Consider the following 16,399-nt stretch of genomic DNA (forward strand, 5'->3'; position numbering starts at 1 on the left):
CCGATCACCCTCTCTGCAGAGCGGATGATACGCTGCAGTCTGCGTCTGTCCTTGGTGGAGGCAGCAGCGTACCAGACGGTGATGGAGGAGGTGAGGATGGACTCTATGATGGCAGTGTAGAAGTGAACCAGCATTTTTTGTGGCAGGTTAAACTTCCTCAGCTGCCTCAGGAAGTACATCCTCTGTTGGGCTTTCTTGATGACGGAGCTGATGTTCAGCTCCCACCGGAGGTCCTGGCTGATGATGGAGCCCAGGAAACGGAAGGACTCCACAGTGTCCACTGCAGAGTCACACAGGGTGATGGGGGCGGGTGGGGCTGCGCTCTTCCTGAAGTCAACAACCATCTCCACTGTCTTTGAAGCGTTAAGCTCCAGGTTGTTGCTGTTCATTGTTGTTACAATGAAAATTTAAATCAAGCACTCAAGTAGCATTTTTTGTTGAGCATACCAATGAGGCACAGTGAGGAGCACAACCCCCACATGCATGCACCCCATGGTGCATGAGGGGCCCCCAAAACCACATGACCCACTAATTGACTTCAGGGCCATCCTGTGGCAAACTAAGCAACCTCCTAGAGCCCACCCTTTGCTGTTTTTCTTTCTATTTGGCTGTCTCTCAAAGGCTGCACCCGAGGCTCCTGGTGTGATAGTTCAGTGTGTCTCAACTCTGTGAAAACTCAACAATCTGAACACTGTTATATCTACTCTCTAATTCTAATGCTTAAAATCTCTCTCCAGAAGTCTAACACTGCGCATTTTTTCAGGGTTGTGGATCGACAACAAAGATGACTTTTTTTCCACACTCCTCCATAAGACCAATATGGATCATTTTGGGAAGTTTAAAAAACATCCAAAGATATTGTAATCAATAGAACGATTTGGGAAAAGAACAGAACAGTTTGTTTCTGCATCTTATTACCTCTTTTTGGCTCAGGCTCATCTTGTTGCCATCAATCTGTAGAGTCATGTCAGCTCTCAGCTTAAAACCTCCTGTTGTGTTAATATATTGCCGCCAATGGTGTTGTAACCCCGTATGCTGGCCTGAAAACTTTAAACTACACAAACATACACCCTGGTGGACAAAAGACATTTCAGATTCCCGGTTGCAGTGCGCCGCCAGCACAACAGAGGGCGTATCGGCATTTTGATATCGTTGTACTTTTGTGGTCAAAGTAATCGAAGAAGAAAAGGCCCGTCAGCCGAGGAAAATGGCCGACGTTGAGATGGACATCGCGTCCAGCAGAATGAATAATGGGAACGAACACGTGTAAGTCATTTATTTAAAGATAAGACGTTCGTGGTAATAAGGTGCAAGCGCTTTCCTCACCCGAAATCAAAAGGGAACTGTTCTGTAAGTCAGAACAGCGGAGGTTAACAGAGTAGCTGCTTCACATTGTTGCCGGGGCTAGCTAAATTACTTGTCAGGGGCTGGCTAACGTTCTTAGCCAAATAGCTAATGTTCCTTAGCTCACATAGTATTAAGTTTCGCGAAACACATAGCATATAGAAGTGTACATCAACTGCAGTGATGTGTATTTTCTTCCATATAATGTCCGTGTCAGGCCACATATAGTCCAACATTGCCGTTCAGTAGCATGCAACGATCCTGTAACGTAACGTTAGCATGGCTATAAGCTACCTTAGGATGTAGCCTGCTAGCTCTAAGTTTGCTAAGAACGGTTAGCGTATCCGAGCTAATGAGTGAAAATCATCTTGGCGGTCGTGCTCGGTGGAAGAGCGAACAAGTCAAGTTTACGTGGTGACAAATCTGTGTCGTTGCCACACTAATAAACCGATTTATAACGGTAAAAGTTGCGGTTATTATTCTTAACGTTACTGCTTAGTGTTTAAATTCAGCACATTACGTAACCACGGTTTACCTAATGTTAACGACTGAGCTAACCGCTAACTTGTACTGGTAGGGATCTAAATGCTGCTTTCTTGTTTATGGAGTCAACTTTATTCTAGATATACAATTATAGTGCAAGCAGTAACGTTAGATTTATTTAACAACATATTCGCACATATGTCTGCCAATTAATGCTGGAAAAGGACGACAGTTTATATGTTCATCAGTAAATGAGATGTGTATAAAACTGATGCTTACATTTTTGTTTCTTTTGAGGTGATCTTATTATTGAACACTGTAATGATCAAAGTAGATTTCACCACAGAACACAAAGTTGGGATTTTTTTTTTTATGATACCCTAAGGCTCTGGTGCCGTGGTTGCCAATGGTTACTAGTGTTGGGGGAGAGACAACAAAAGAAAGCTTCTGTACTAGCTCTATGTCCTCAATGTTTATTGAGGTTACAGCAAGGGAGTATTGTAATTATCAATCAATGCATGGATTATTTGTTTAATTAATCGATTTTTCATGTGGTGTATAAACAGTAAACTTTTTGGATAAACTGTATTTATTGTGGATCAGTCATGTCATGGCTGATACCTGATTTGCTTAATGAGATCATTCATGTATAATATTGTGTGCTCAATATTGAAGATTGTTCTCTGATAAACAGGAAGCAGGATCTGGAAAGCCATGAAAGAAGTGGAAATGAGGACAGCGGAGACGTGTCTGAGGAAGAAGAGGAGGAAGAGGTAGGGGTGGACAACAGCAAGACCTAAATATCTTCAGTGGTATGATGCCATGCTTCTGATCTAAACTTTCCACCTTAAATTTAGTTCAAATTAACTTTAACTTAAGTGGTCCAAACTTTGTTGGTATCAAACTGTCGTGGCAGTGGTGCTCCATGTCTGCACCTCAATATAGACACATTAAACATTAAATAGCGTAATTCATATAATAATCTATTCTAGTTTTTCACAAATCTTTATTCAACAGCAGCTTAACAACACATCTAATTTCATTTGGAGGGTCCTGTCTGCCTTCCTGATATTTTGTTTATCTCTGAATGTAATTTAATTGTTAAATGATGTAATGAGCCCTAATCAAAATTCAATAATACTCTAGTCCTCATCTATAACTATAACTGTTATATACTGTAACTCTTCATACAATCTGGAAGAGTGCAACTATATAAAATCAAAGAAAAAAGAATTGAACTATGTTCACAACACATATAGAAATGTAAATATTGAGATGATCTTACAACTGAATGGATTGTTAAGCTGATATGTTGTCTTGTCCTAGGAGGAGGCAGTGACTAATGGTGAGAAGACAGAAGAGGGGTCCAAACATCACAGCAGCAGCGGGAAACACAAGAGGAAAAAACACAAGCATCGTAGTAAGCACAAAAAACACAAGCATGCCTCTGATGAGGACAAGGACCGCAAACGCAAGCATCGTCACAAACACAGGAAACACAAACGCAAAGAGGGCTCCTCTCCCTCTGGTGCTGTCCTCTTTGGCTCCTCCAGCCACAAAAAAGTTGAATCCTCTCCCTCTTCTGGAAATCCAAGCCTGGACGACAGGGCCCTGCTGGAGGATTTGGAGAAACAGAGGGCCATGATCAAAGCTGAGCTGGACAGCCAGTTGATGGAGGGCAAGGTTCAGTCGGGCATGGGCTTGATCCTTCAGGGTTATAACTCTGGATCCGAAGAGGATGGAGATGCTAGGATCAGAAATGGAGAACAGCGTCAAAGGGGCAGCTCAGGTAAACCAATATCTCCCAGAGGGGGGAAAAGTGGGAAATCTAGACGGGACTCAACAGAGGGCAGTAAGTCCAGCGCCAAGCGTCGTAGTCGGAGTAAGTCTGCGGAGAGGCTTGGACAGACCAAGGAGTCTAAGCAAGACAAGGTGACCAAAACCACCAAGGACACAGGTGTTAAAGACAGAGGCCGTGGCAGGAGCAGGTCAAAAGACAGAAAGCGTTCGGATAGTACTGACAGGTCCAAGGAGAGAACCAGGAAGTCCAACTCCCCCTCCAGCTGGAGAGGAGAGCAGAAAGGAAGCCGCACTGATAAACGTTCCTCTCCACAGCGGGATGACAGACCAAACCAGGAGAGAGCGAGCCGACGGTCCAGATCACCTGGACGAGAACGGCCAAGTCGCCCAGATACTGACCGGGACAAGCGACCAGCCAAGTCCCCATCCAAGGACGCTTCATCTGGGAAAGAGAACCGCTCCCCTCATAGACGAGGGCCTCAAAGCCCCATGAGGAAACGCAGCGCTTCCCCTCGCCACAGAGATGCCCACCACCCCTCAGCTAGTGCCTCAGACAGGACATCGAAGCAGAGCCACTCACCATCCAGAACAAGGTCCCCCCCCAGGAGAGGCCGCAGCCGCTCCCCAGACCTCAGAAGAAGGGATGCTGACAGGCAGGACTCGCCACTGAGGTAACTTATAAATTCTCATAGTAAAGTAAGTTGACTGTAACAGATGAGTCAGAGTGAAATGCCTCACAAATCAATAATCTGACTGAACTAAAAGATGTACAGAGATCAAATATTTGACAGTTCATCTTTCATTTATGACACGTAGGACTTACATTGGCTTTGTGAAACGGCAAAAGTAATCAGAGCGAATAATGGCATCAATAAAGTGTTAAATATAAAGAATTTAAAAAGAGAATCATACAGTATTTGAAAGCCTTCACTGATAGTCATCCTGCACGGTGACAGTGTTGTGTAGAATGTCCAGTTCAGCTTCTCCCTCCACTCCCCTGATGTTTCTACAGGAAGCGCCCCCGGGCAGATGCAGGACCAGGCAGAGATAGATCACGAGAGAACAGTCCCAGATTACCCTATCGAGGCAGGATGAGTCGCTCACCTCTAAGACGGAGGTCCCCATCACCACGACGACGCTCCCGCTCTTCCCCCCGCAGGCGTTCTCCGCTGGGACACAGGTGATGGCACTTTTTACTCAATTTTCATTCGTCTCTAGTCACAGCGCAGGATATTCCTCCGAGTTATGCCAATGTTTTTTAATGTAATCAAAGACAAACTTTGACTTGACTTTGGACATTTGTCTGGACTTAAATTCTGTGTTAGCATTTCTTTCTGGAACTTTGCTTTCATTTGGTGTCTCCCAGTAGCATTATGGCAAGATTTTTTACAGGTTAAAACCTTTACGAGGTAATAAGCTATCCCTCCCTGACATCTATGATTTGCAGGTCTGGGGAGAGAGACAGGTATGGCAGGCTCAGACAGTACCGGCGCTCAATGTCCCGCGATCGGGAGAGGAGGAGAAGACGCAGCAGAGACGAGGACAAGTTCAAAGGCAGCCTTTCAGAGGGCATGAAAGTCGACCAGGAATCCTCAGAGGAAGAAGTGTGAGTAAAAGAAGATGTTAGCCCTTCTGCTTCTGTGCAGGTCATTCATAAGAGGCAAACCATGGACATCCGCTATACATGTAGTGGCGGTTGTTTTAATATTGTGTTTTACATGTGAAATTCTATCAAGGCTACATGAGCTACCTTTTATTGTAGTTCAAAGACGATGCAAAATTTGAAGAAAATGTGAACATTCATGTTATGATCCAGTGTCCTCTCTGATTCTGCATTGTTAAATTCACAGTATATGCCATGCAGGGTACTGATCTGATCATTTGCAATCAACTGAAAGTTTATTTAGAAACAATCCACAATGACAGTTGACTAATATTGGGGTAAGCTTGTTCATGGCAACTGCTTTTGATGTCCAACTGTATTAATTGCTCGAAAGAAAAGAGTTCTAAGAAGTTATAGAAATAGATTGCAATTGGAATGGGTCAGACAATCTGGAGCACATATGCTACCTCAGAATTCACTCACATTGGCCCTGATAATGACACACGTGTTTGTGTTTGCAGGTTAGAGGACTTTGATGGAGAGGAGGTAGATGAGGAGGCTCTCATTGAACAGCGCCGCCAGCAGCGTATGGCCATTGTCCAGGTCTGTATACACCTATCTTCCTCAGACCTTTTATTAGCTGCCATATCAGCCCAATATTTGTGAAGAAACTGTAAGTTATGCTCTTAATATAGTGGTCTGTCTACCTGGAAACAAGTAACATAACTAATGTCCATGACTGACTATGTTTGAGATGTATTCTTATGGTCACATTATACAGAAATACAAGGTTGGGAGTGAGGACGCCAACATGGTGTCGGAGCCCAGCAGCCCTCAGAGCAGCACACGCAGCCGTTCACCCTCACCTGATGACATCTTGGAGCGAGTAGCCGCAGATGTGAAGGAGTATGAACGCGAGAACCTCAACACCTTTGAGGCCAGCATCAAAGCCAAGCACAACCTCATCGCCCAGGAGAAAGACGGTAATGTCCAGGTCAAATTGATCATATCTGTTGGCATACAAGGCCAACTGAATGAACCACACCATCAGGTGTGCGCTCCGTAGTTCACTGCGAGTGTCAACATGCAATTAATTTCTCTAAAATTATATGTGGAGGCTTGTGGAATATTGGAACAGGATGCATTGTCCTAAAGAAGTGGTGCGTACTCATGTGGCGGATGTTGTTCCTCTCAACATTACCAATCAGTGCTCTTTCCTCCATATCTGCTAGCCAGAAGTATGATCACACTAGTTGCCAAGAAGACATCAATCATGTATGACTTGAAATCTTAGTTTAACTGAGAAGAGGACTAGGTCAAGTACAAAAGTAGCTCCATATATGTTAACTGTGGCAGAATGGGGTTAGCTTGACCCAGGCAACTACAGAATATTGCGGTCTGTCCTCCCTCCAGCCTCGCCCATCACTTAAACCTTTGAAATATAGTTGTAGAAAAGATTCTTCTGCTCCCCTTCATCACTGAAGAACACAGTCTTCTGTGAACATGGAGATCAGAGCCTGAACAGCCAAAAGCTCCATCAGGGATAGCAATCACTTTTGAATAGTCTCTACTCCGTTTTCTGTCCTTGATTTTCATAGAAAGCAAAATGGCAATTTTTCAGTGTTCTTACAATGCAGTTTCCCTCGTTCAATCATGGTCACTTTAGCAGATATGGAGGAAGTCCAATTTACCAAAGTAACAACTGATTTTTAGCATTTTCGCCCTGCATTTAAATTCATTGAACTATAAATGTGCATTAATATTTGCACTTTCCTGCAGTTTGGAGCAATTTCACACTGTTATGTGATAGACTGGACAAAGAACACCTGTCTATGCAAAACTAAAATGGCATTTGGTGGCTTGATTTGTGTGAGAAATGCAGAGTTGTGTGATCAGGGATTTTAATTTTGTTTCTTTCTGTCATGTGTTCATTCAGTTGCTGGCTTGTAATCCAAAGCCTGGGTGTCTCTGCCACCTGCAGCATATTTTGATCTCTGCAGAGTATGTGAATCAAACACGTTCCAGATATTCTGTTTTACAACATGGTGGATGACTAGAAACTCACCCTGTGTTGTTTTTTATTGTTTTTGTTTGTTTCAGGAGCCAACCCAAAGAAGCCTTCAGCCCCCGACATGTTTACAGAGTCAGATGACATGTTTGCTGCTGACTTTGATGTAAGTATTTCCAGTTGGGAATTTAGGAATTGAAATGTCTTATAAAATCTCTTATAATTGTCCTTTGCATTTTAGTACCTTCATAATTTACACTTGCCTTGTCTGAAGTTTCAGCAAAGAATACGATTAATAGGAAACACACAGACTCAGCAGCTGTTGAGCCACTGACCTAATTTTTGTGGTGTTTCTGCAGAGTGCCAGGATGAGAGCAGCAGGTGTAGGGAAGGACTTCAAGGAGAACCCCAACCTCAGGGACAACTGGACTGATGCTGAGGGTTACTACCGTAAGTGCTGCCTCCCTAATCCTTATATTTTCTCACACAGGAGTTATCTGGAGGGAAGCCTGTGATGTGGGCTGTGTCAGTATCTGAGGAAACTCTCATCAATGCTTGCTTAATATCATGGCAATGTACCATTACAACTTCATAGAAGCAATGTCTGTCACGGATTGTGGTGTGGTGGTTGCAGTGCATTAATCACACACATCTGCGTCTGTCTGCTATTTTAAGTGGAGTAACAGCCTCCCTGCCATTAACAAGTTTGTGGATTGTGTGGCTGTTTAGGGGTGAACATCGGGGAGACACTGGACAAGCGCTATGATGTGTATGGCTACACCGGCCAGGGTGTATTCAGCAACGTGATCCGAGCCAGGGACACTGCCAGGGCTGGCCAGGAGGTGGCAGTCAAGATCATCCGAAACAATGAGCTCATGTGAGTCAAAGTTTTTTATATGAGCTAAATACATTTTTACATGAATGTCAGAAATGTATATCCAATCAAGTGTAGATACATGGAAATAAAATACTCTCAACAACAACAGTCATAAGGATGTTTGATTTATTTGCATTGATTGTATGATGTTTGGTCAACAGGCAGAAGACCGGGTTGAAAGAGTTAGAGTTCCTCAAGAAGCTGAATGATGCTGATCCTGATGACAAGTTCCACTGCCTTCGCCTCTTCAGACACTTCTACCACAAGCAGCATCTTTGTCTGGTATTTGAGCCTCTCAGGTACTGAAAAAGGAAGCGCTACTCTTCTCATCATTTGAGCTGTGTGCATCCACTGCTTTTTGTAGCATTTATGCGATGGCTTCACTTCATAATTACCTGTTGTATTATCATCCGTAGTATGAATTTGCGAGAGGTGTTGAAGAAATACGGTAAAGACGTTGGGCTCCACATCAAGGCTGTGCGTTCCTACAGTCAGCAGCTCTTCTTGGCCCTCAAGCTGCTCAAACGATGCAACATCCTCCACGCTGACATCAAGCCAGATAATATCCTGGTACGGTGGAAATACTCAATCCTCAACTCAAGTTAATTCAGGCTATAGAATGTAAAAATTGCACCATCTTGTGTACTACTTCCTTTTTTTGTCCCTTTTTTAAAGGTGAATGAGTCAAAGACCATTTTGAAGCTGTGTGACTTTGGTTCTGCATCCCATGTTGCTGACAATGAAATCACACCGTACCTGGTCAGCAGATTCTACAGAGCTCCAGAAATCAGTAAGTTGCATTATTTGTATAATCTCACCATTAATCAGTTTCAAAACTGTACCTTGCTCACAATTTCTTTCTGTCTCAGTCATAGGAAAACCGTACGACTATGGGATTGACATGTGGTCTGTTGGCTGCACTTTATATGAGCTTTACACTGGCAAAATCCTGTTTCCTGGATCTTCCAACAATCACATGATCAAACTAGCCATGGACCTCAAGGGCAAGATGCCCAACAAGGTAAGATTGCATCATATAATTTCAGTTCCTTCAGTTATTGTTTCCCTTTCCTAGATGAAGTGAGACGTGCTGCTGCTCCATGCAGTGTTCCAGACGTTATGGCTGACGCAATATCGTGGTTTTCTTTCCTCAGATGATCCGTAAAGGCTCGTTCAAAGACCAGCACTTCGATCAGAATTTGAACTTCCTGTACATTGAAGTAGACAAAGTGACAGAAAGGGTAAGGTGTTCCTTCTTACTTGTTCGGTACATTTTCACCAGAAGATTTACACGAGTATAAAATGTAGTGTTAATGGCTGTTCAGATCTTTCATGCATACTGAAAATGTGCAGTAGTTGTAATCATTATTCATTCATCTGAACGTCTCCTGTCTCCATTTCTCTGCCCCCCCCCCATCAGGAGAAGGTGACGGTGATGAGCACCATCAACCCCACCAAAGACCTGCTGGCAGACATGATAGGAGGCCAGCGACTGCCTGAGGACCAGAGGAAGAAGGTGATGCAGCTGAAGGACCTGCTGGATGGCACCCTGATGCTGGACCCAGCCAAACGCATCAGCATCAACCAGGCTCTGCAGCACCCCTTTATCCAGGAGAAGATCTGACACCCTGAACGCCACACACTCCCAGAGCAGACAGAGAACCAACCACTAAACCAGCTCTGACCGGAACTCTGCAGCGAAGCAGCCAACCCACAGACTTCTATTCAGAATGTCATGGATTTTTGTTCTTCCTCAACTTTATTTTGTTTATGGATACATAATTGTGTTTTATTGTAAATAGATCATTAAATGGTAGCCATTCTTGAAGACATTGATTTTGCGATTTATCATTGTAAACTTCCCGCTCATACCCAGCAATGCAGTTATGGACTTTTTTTCTTATTTAACTGGCATTGGAGTGACAGATGTTTTAAAGAAAAATATAAATCCTGTAAATACTGTATGTCTATTGCATTAACAATCTCAAGCAGCAGACAGTTGAGTTTTGTTGTAGTTGCAGATATCTAAATACATCATTTCTTTTTTTTTTTTAACCACAATTCTCATTGTGGGCCAATGCATGCTTTTGAATGTGCACCCTTTGTGCTCTAGATTTCTGTGGTGCAGGCCTGTGTAAATGCTCTGTATGTGCATCAGTGTCCCTCATGTGACAGCGACCCCACAACCCCCTAACCAAGTCTTCAGGCCTTGAGGTCTGAACCGAAGGAATAGATGCATATTATGTACTCCTTGAACAAGATTTCCTTTTTTTTTCAAAGCAGGTAGTCATTGTTTTCTGTTGCTGGACATTTCCATGTTTTTTTTTACCTTCCTCCCCCTCCAGCATTCTGGCTAGGTCCTGGCTCTTAAGGCTCTCACATTCAAGTGCCTCCTGTATGAGCCTAGTGTGTAAAACACCAAACAATGCTGGCCTATTGAAGCCACACATGTGACCCTCCCCTCCCATTGTTGTATATAGTCCACAGTTACTGTCATTTCATGTGTGATTTATTTGTTTTTTTTCCATTAAGTGGTAAAAAACAATCTTGTGATTTCAATAAAGAATAGTTGTGGAAACGCTGCTGAAAGAGCAACTTCAGTATAAGACAACTTTTTAGTAATAAAATGTTTCCTATTGTATACCAAACCCCCTTTCTTCATTCTATCCCCCACATGTGGGCACGGTGAATGGCATGATGTCCTGTACATCCTCAATAGCTCGATTCATATAAAATTGTTAAAGGTGTTGGATAGGAAGCGAAACAGTCGTGGAACATTTGCACAGATTTCTGAAATGGATGTTAGCTGTCCAAAAAGGGCTTTTTTTGATCCTTATGCCCCACTAAGTGCAGTCTGAAGATGACAAGAGAGTGAAAAGGGATATCGCTGCAGCCTCAGAGCATCAAAAGTAAAAACGCTCCATCTTGTATCCAGTTGGAACAATTTCCAGCTCTCATGCTCCCTCTCTGCAGAGGAAAGTCTAACTGTACCCTTCATTTCTGTCACATGATTGCACTTGTGTTGAGCTTCTAAAAAGCATAATGGGAGACTCGCTTAGAATAGATTCCCATTTTTCACCGTCTGGAAAGTTAGGGAATGATGCAAGAGCTCTCTAAAATGACTTCTGATTTGAGCTGATGGGCTGTCGGCCTTAAAGGGTCCGTAAATACATGAGCGCTGTAGTGGAATAACCACTGGTAAAGAAGTCTGTATGAATGAGCAGGGATACTAACTCCTACTGGCTTTAATCTCAACAGAGAGCGCCGAGGCCATGGCTGCTTTTCATGTGAATATGTAACCAAACAAGTCATTTATAACCATGCCATCAAATTCACACACCGCATAGCTCACACCTTACAATGTAATTGTAGTTTCTTGTGATGATCAGAAGAGGGCATCAGAAGCACTTCATATTCTCCGTGAATGAAGTTTCTTATGGCGACTGATGTTGGAAATGTATTCTTATAGAGTATATATAAGAACATATCAGGCTGCATATTTGTTTACTGTCTTGGTTTCTTATGAAGTTGCATAATATGGTTTCTTTGGCTGCGGTTTGACATTGTAATCAGTTTGATTTATTGTAATATACAGAGCGTGTGCACAATCACAGAAGTAGTTCTGCTTATCTTTTATCTTGGGTGTTTGTCTCCATAGAAAAACAAAACCATAATTCAAGCCAAAACATTTCATATATTATCAAAACCAGCATATAAAGAAGAAAAGAGACTTAAAATATAATTTCCATTTTTATTAAAACCATACAAACATTTGTTGTCACTTATAAAAGAGCAAAGTGGCTCTTCTGGCGGAGGGGCAGTGCTGGGCCCTTGAAGCTCCGCTCGGAGCCAGATCTGTCTGGCCTCTACCCAGGGCCTGGGAATCCCTGCTTTCAAAGTCAATTCTTTATTGGCCCCAGGATACTCCCCATTTCCTCTGCTAAACCTACAGAAAGAGTATTGTATTTACACATTATATATAAAAGCACAATAAATGTGAAAACTTAAAAAAAAAAGAAAAAAATCAAAGAAAAGTAGAATGCATTTCGCAAATCTTAACTTTTCTGATATTCAGACTTTTCTTATATAAATGTCATTTTATCTTTTTTCAGGTCTCACAAGACACTTTAAATGTTTATCTTTAATTTTTTCATAATTCACAATGGAAGATTGGCAGTGATCTTTCTCTTTACTGACAGGCAGAGACTTATAAGGCACATACCTCAATGTAATTTCCTTCTTTCAAAGGAAATGATTTCTACTTTTTTGGAGGAAAAAAAACACACCATCAATGCACAGCTACAAAAATGACAAAAGTACCAAAGAACAATAAAACAATTTGTACCTCATTGCTTTGACGCTGAATAAAAGGTAAACTACTCAATATTCTGTGTTCAGTCACATTAGACTGCAAGGCAATACTAACACTGTTGACAAAGTCACTGCAATACTTGATGGCAGTACACATTCTGAATTTAAGAGCTTTGGAGAAAACAATACAGATGATTTCCTATGAAACAAAACACATCACTGTACAGCATTTATCATCATGAGAGGGAAATTCATGTGCTGCGGACCACTGTTGGCCATTAAGACAGATTAAAAACATGAAGTACTCATATCTATTCATGTAAGCATACATAAAGCACCAAATGGGACCTTTTGATCATCAAGGAGAAAATGTCCATTTTCATATCAGCTCCGAGCAACCGTGCAATCCAACGTCAATAATCAGATTATCACAAACAGAATATAAAAACACTGTTATGTACACTTGTGAGTACCTTACCAGACTAACTAAATCGAGCCATTTAGATATGAAGTAGACGACTATCTACGGAGCCTTGAAGACTTGGATGTGTCCATTTTTTGGACTCGATACCATACCGCAGTTACTCTTGACCAAAACACCACTTGGTAGAAGCACTGAAACATTTACAGATTCACAAAAGTAACATACAAACAAAATGACAACAAATGTAAATACACCACTTATTAAAACCTATGATATATAAAGTTATCATCAGGGCCTGTTACATTAATGACCCATGTCTGACCTGCTGTGACAACAATGGATTTAGCGGCTTTGTACCTCTGGGATCAGAATGGTAGATACTTGGCACATGGGCTAGTCTATGTACTTATATAGACAGTGTTCATGTTTAACCTTGAATACATGCATTTTTACCATCAGTGTGTACAGCAAAAACAGTGACAATACACAGAATACTGTTTTAAAGAAGTGAGCTTTTGCTCACCGTCACATAGTAATACAAAGAAAAGAGCTTCCAAAAATAGCCTACATTCCAGAAAAGGAACATAACTATTTATCTATACATAATTTTGTATATCCCATTTCTGTGTGGGATGACATTTTTACAAAATAAATGGGTTTGGCAACTGCCTGTTCCACAACGCTTTTAAGTACATAATAAAGTTCTCATAATTGCCACTTTGGTCTTAATCTTCACATACACCAGAGTTTTTCTCTTCCTTTTTTTTCCATTTTTCCTAAGGGAGGAGAAAGCTGAGAGAGAGAGCAGCTACTGCATGATAGCCAGGAACTTGCTCTCCTCAGCAAGTGTGGTGAGGAGAGAGCTCATGTCTCCGATTGCCATGTTGTTTAGGCCAGGGGCCACACTGTGGAAGGTCGCGGATGCTCGCGGGGTAGTCAGGCGTGATGAGGTCCTGGACAGACCCTGGAAGATGGAGGGACTCAACACCCCTGAGACCAAGCTACCCTGGTCAAAGCCATCCTCTAGCATGACACCAAAGTCCAGACTTACCCCCTCATCTAATACACCAGGCACATTGCCATCCACTGTGCTGGTCACCTGGTCTGCACCAGGGGAGAGAAGGGCAACCGAGTTCCCACTGCCACCACCTTGTCCCACAGACTCAACCATGGAGTCCAGCAAGCACTGGTCCTCTAGGACAGGGAACGAGGAGGCTTTGCGGTCTGCTGGTTCGTAAGAGAGGCAGTCACCAAAGCCCTGCTCTAAGTATCCATGGTCTGGGGCCTCCAGTTTCAGACCAGATACCTGATGCGCAAGGGCACAGTGGTCCCCACTTCTCTGCAGTTGTTGCTGCTGGTTGAGACTAGCCTGGATTTCACTGGAGTTCTCGGGATTGAGGTACTGCTGGGTCCTGACCAAGTTCCTGTAACTGTTGATCGGTGGGCGAGGGACATGGATCTGCCGATTGTGGTTAAGAGCAGTTCCCTGGGAGAGGCTGAGTAGGTTGTCCATAGAGGCCCTGCTAAGGACTAGGTTGTTCCCAACCTGGCAAGAGGTGCTACTGTTGTGGTTCTGCTGGAAGTGGCTCTGTTTTTGAGGTCCATTGGAGGCCTGTTGTTTCAAACCCTGCGGAAGAGGCCCATCAGTGATCTGTGAGAAGTTGGGCCTTCCAAAGGTGTTTGTGGAGTTGTGATCAGTACCTCTCATCTCCATGCAGGAGTTATGCGATGTCTCTAGCTTCACCCCAGGGTTGACACAGCAAGCACTTTGAGACTGATTAGCCTGGGCACAACTGTTCTGGAAATCAAGGGGCACTTGCTGCTGAACCACCATGTTTCCAAACCTGCCGAAAGGCGCAGATACCGGTCCATGTTCTGTTCCCGACCACCTTCCACACTGTGTCTGGAGGTTTTGCTCCCTCTGAGGAGACCTGTCAGTACTCCCGGAGCTCACCTCATTCCACTGGATGGGAAGCTTACTAGGGCTTTTCCGCTCTGCTATCTGCTGGGACCCAGGGAAGGCCATATTCAACCCTGAAGTCTGGATCTGTTCTATCTCCTCCATAGATGGATGGGAGGTGTCCCTTTGGCTAGAAGCTATTTGGTCCTCAATGTGCATGTATGAGCCACCATCCACCTGAACCTGGGAGTGGAGATACTGCACCAGGTCATCTGGTAGCATATCCTCATCCCCAAGCAACAGGCCAGCCTCCCCGTCATCTTCCATGGCCAGGGCTTCTAAGGCTGCGTGTTCTGCGATGCTAGGAGTGTACGGTGAGTGCTGCAGGCCTCTCTGCAGGTTTCCCTCTGAGCGCGTGTAGTTCTGTAGGCTAAAGTTGCGAGTTTCAGGGGTAGAATGATGAGACAGAGGTGGAAGAGGGTGGAGGTTGTTAAGGCTGTTGAAGCGTTGCACTGGGGGCAGACTAAACATATCAGGAGCCTGAGTCCGCACTGGGTCACTGGCCCTCCGGTTCCCATTCAGTGGTCCCTCGCCAGGATAGAGGACCCTCCTCCTATAACCTGCATGTCCCATATACCCATTGGTGAACCCGTTGGTGCCATCACTGCAGCGATGTGGCCTGACTAGAGGCGGCAAAGAGTGGTTGCTGCCACCCTCATCCATCATGGCCATGCGAGTCTTCAAGCTCATGCGCTCCATGTTGGGTAGAGGTGTGGGAGGTGGGCCGCCAGTTGCTGCTGCATACTTGGCTTTCAGGTGGTAGTGCTGTGCTGGGGTTAAATTGAGCATCCCCCGTGATCCCCCTCCTCCTCCTATACCTACTCCTCCTACACCTCCACAGCCCCCACCTGAGAGAATCCCTGCCCCACCTCCATACTGGCTTGCCTCACTGGACCGGCGGGAGGCATCAGTGGAGATGGGGTCATAAGAGTCGGTGGAGCTAAGGTTGTGGAGGCGGCGGTGGTGGGCAGCTGCCATTGTACCCTCACTCTGGGAAGCCTGGCTGGAGCGTCGACTGGAGAAGCAGGGGGAGATGCCTGAAGAGCGCCGACTGCTGCTCAGGTAGGCTGAACTGGCGGCACTACCGCTGCTGTCACGCCGATCTCGGAGCAAACTAAGCACTGTTAGCTCTGTGCTGCCCAGCTCAGTATGAACAGGTGGCTGAGGAACAGACACCCCCCACTGCCTGCCCAGACAGGATCCTGGGGAGAAACACAGAGAGAAAAGGGAATGAAGAAAGTTTGGTCATCGATTGAGAGAACAAGGACATTATGTGGTGAAAGGGAGATTACAGGAGACAGAAAAAGCCAAATAACTTAAGTGTAAGTGTGGAGAGATTCCTCAAACAGATGTTGCCATAGAGAACAGGCAGCACTTGGCCATGAAACATTGTTACATGCTATGTTCTCTGATATGATATATAGCTTGATATGGGTTTGATAGCATTTTCCAGCGGAGCAGTACATTTTAAGCATTTGTTTTGCATGAATGCTTCAGCCAAAATGGGCATGCTGGAATTCAGGATAATTTATTTCTCAAAGCGTGATTCCTACACACATTTGTGGCAATGTGTAAATTCTTTGTACATG

The 16,399-nt window shown here is 44.0% G+C and overlaps 2 protein-coding genes across 2 annotated transcripts in view; one reads left to right on the plus strand and one right to left on the minus strand.

Moving 5' to 3' along the window:
- The first annotated feature begins 1,207 nt into the window (after positions 1-1,207).
- Positions 1,208-10,721, plus strand: prpf4bb (pre-mRNA processing factor 4Bb). The gene is made up of 16 exons (XM_070928029.1): positions 1,208-1,266; positions 2,522-2,600; positions 3,154-4,298; positions 4,640-4,807; positions 5,075-5,233; positions 5,752-5,833; positions 6,012-6,213; positions 7,331-7,404; positions 7,598-7,688; positions 7,968-8,115; positions 8,277-8,414; positions 8,532-8,685; positions 8,791-8,905; positions 8,985-9,136; positions 9,270-9,356; positions 9,536-10,721. The coding sequence occupies exons 1-16, from the start codon at positions 1,208-1,210 to the stop codon at positions 9,737-9,739; spliced, it is 3,057 nt and encodes a 1,018-aa protein (XP_070784130.1). The 3' UTR covers positions 9,740-10,721.
- Positions 10,722-13,658: 2,937 nt separating this feature from the next.
- Positions 13,659-16,399, minus strand: part of gli3 (GLI family zinc finger 3) — an 87,417-nt gene continuing 84,676 nt past the window's right edge. Inside the window, exon 15 of the mRNA XM_070927816.1 lies at positions 13,659-16,012. Within this exon, the coding sequence (XP_070783917.1) occupies positions 13,659-16,012 (2,354 nt within the window). The remainder of the gene's footprint in view (positions 16,013-16,399) is intronic.

Source organism: Enoplosus armatus, chromosome 21, assembly GCF_043641665.1.
Source record: "Enoplosus armatus isolate fEnoArm2 chromosome 21, fEnoArm2.hap1, whole genome shotgun sequence".
Taxonomy (NCBI): domain Eukaryota; kingdom Metazoa; phylum Chordata; class Actinopteri; order Centrarchiformes; family Enoplosidae; genus Enoplosus; species Enoplosus armatus.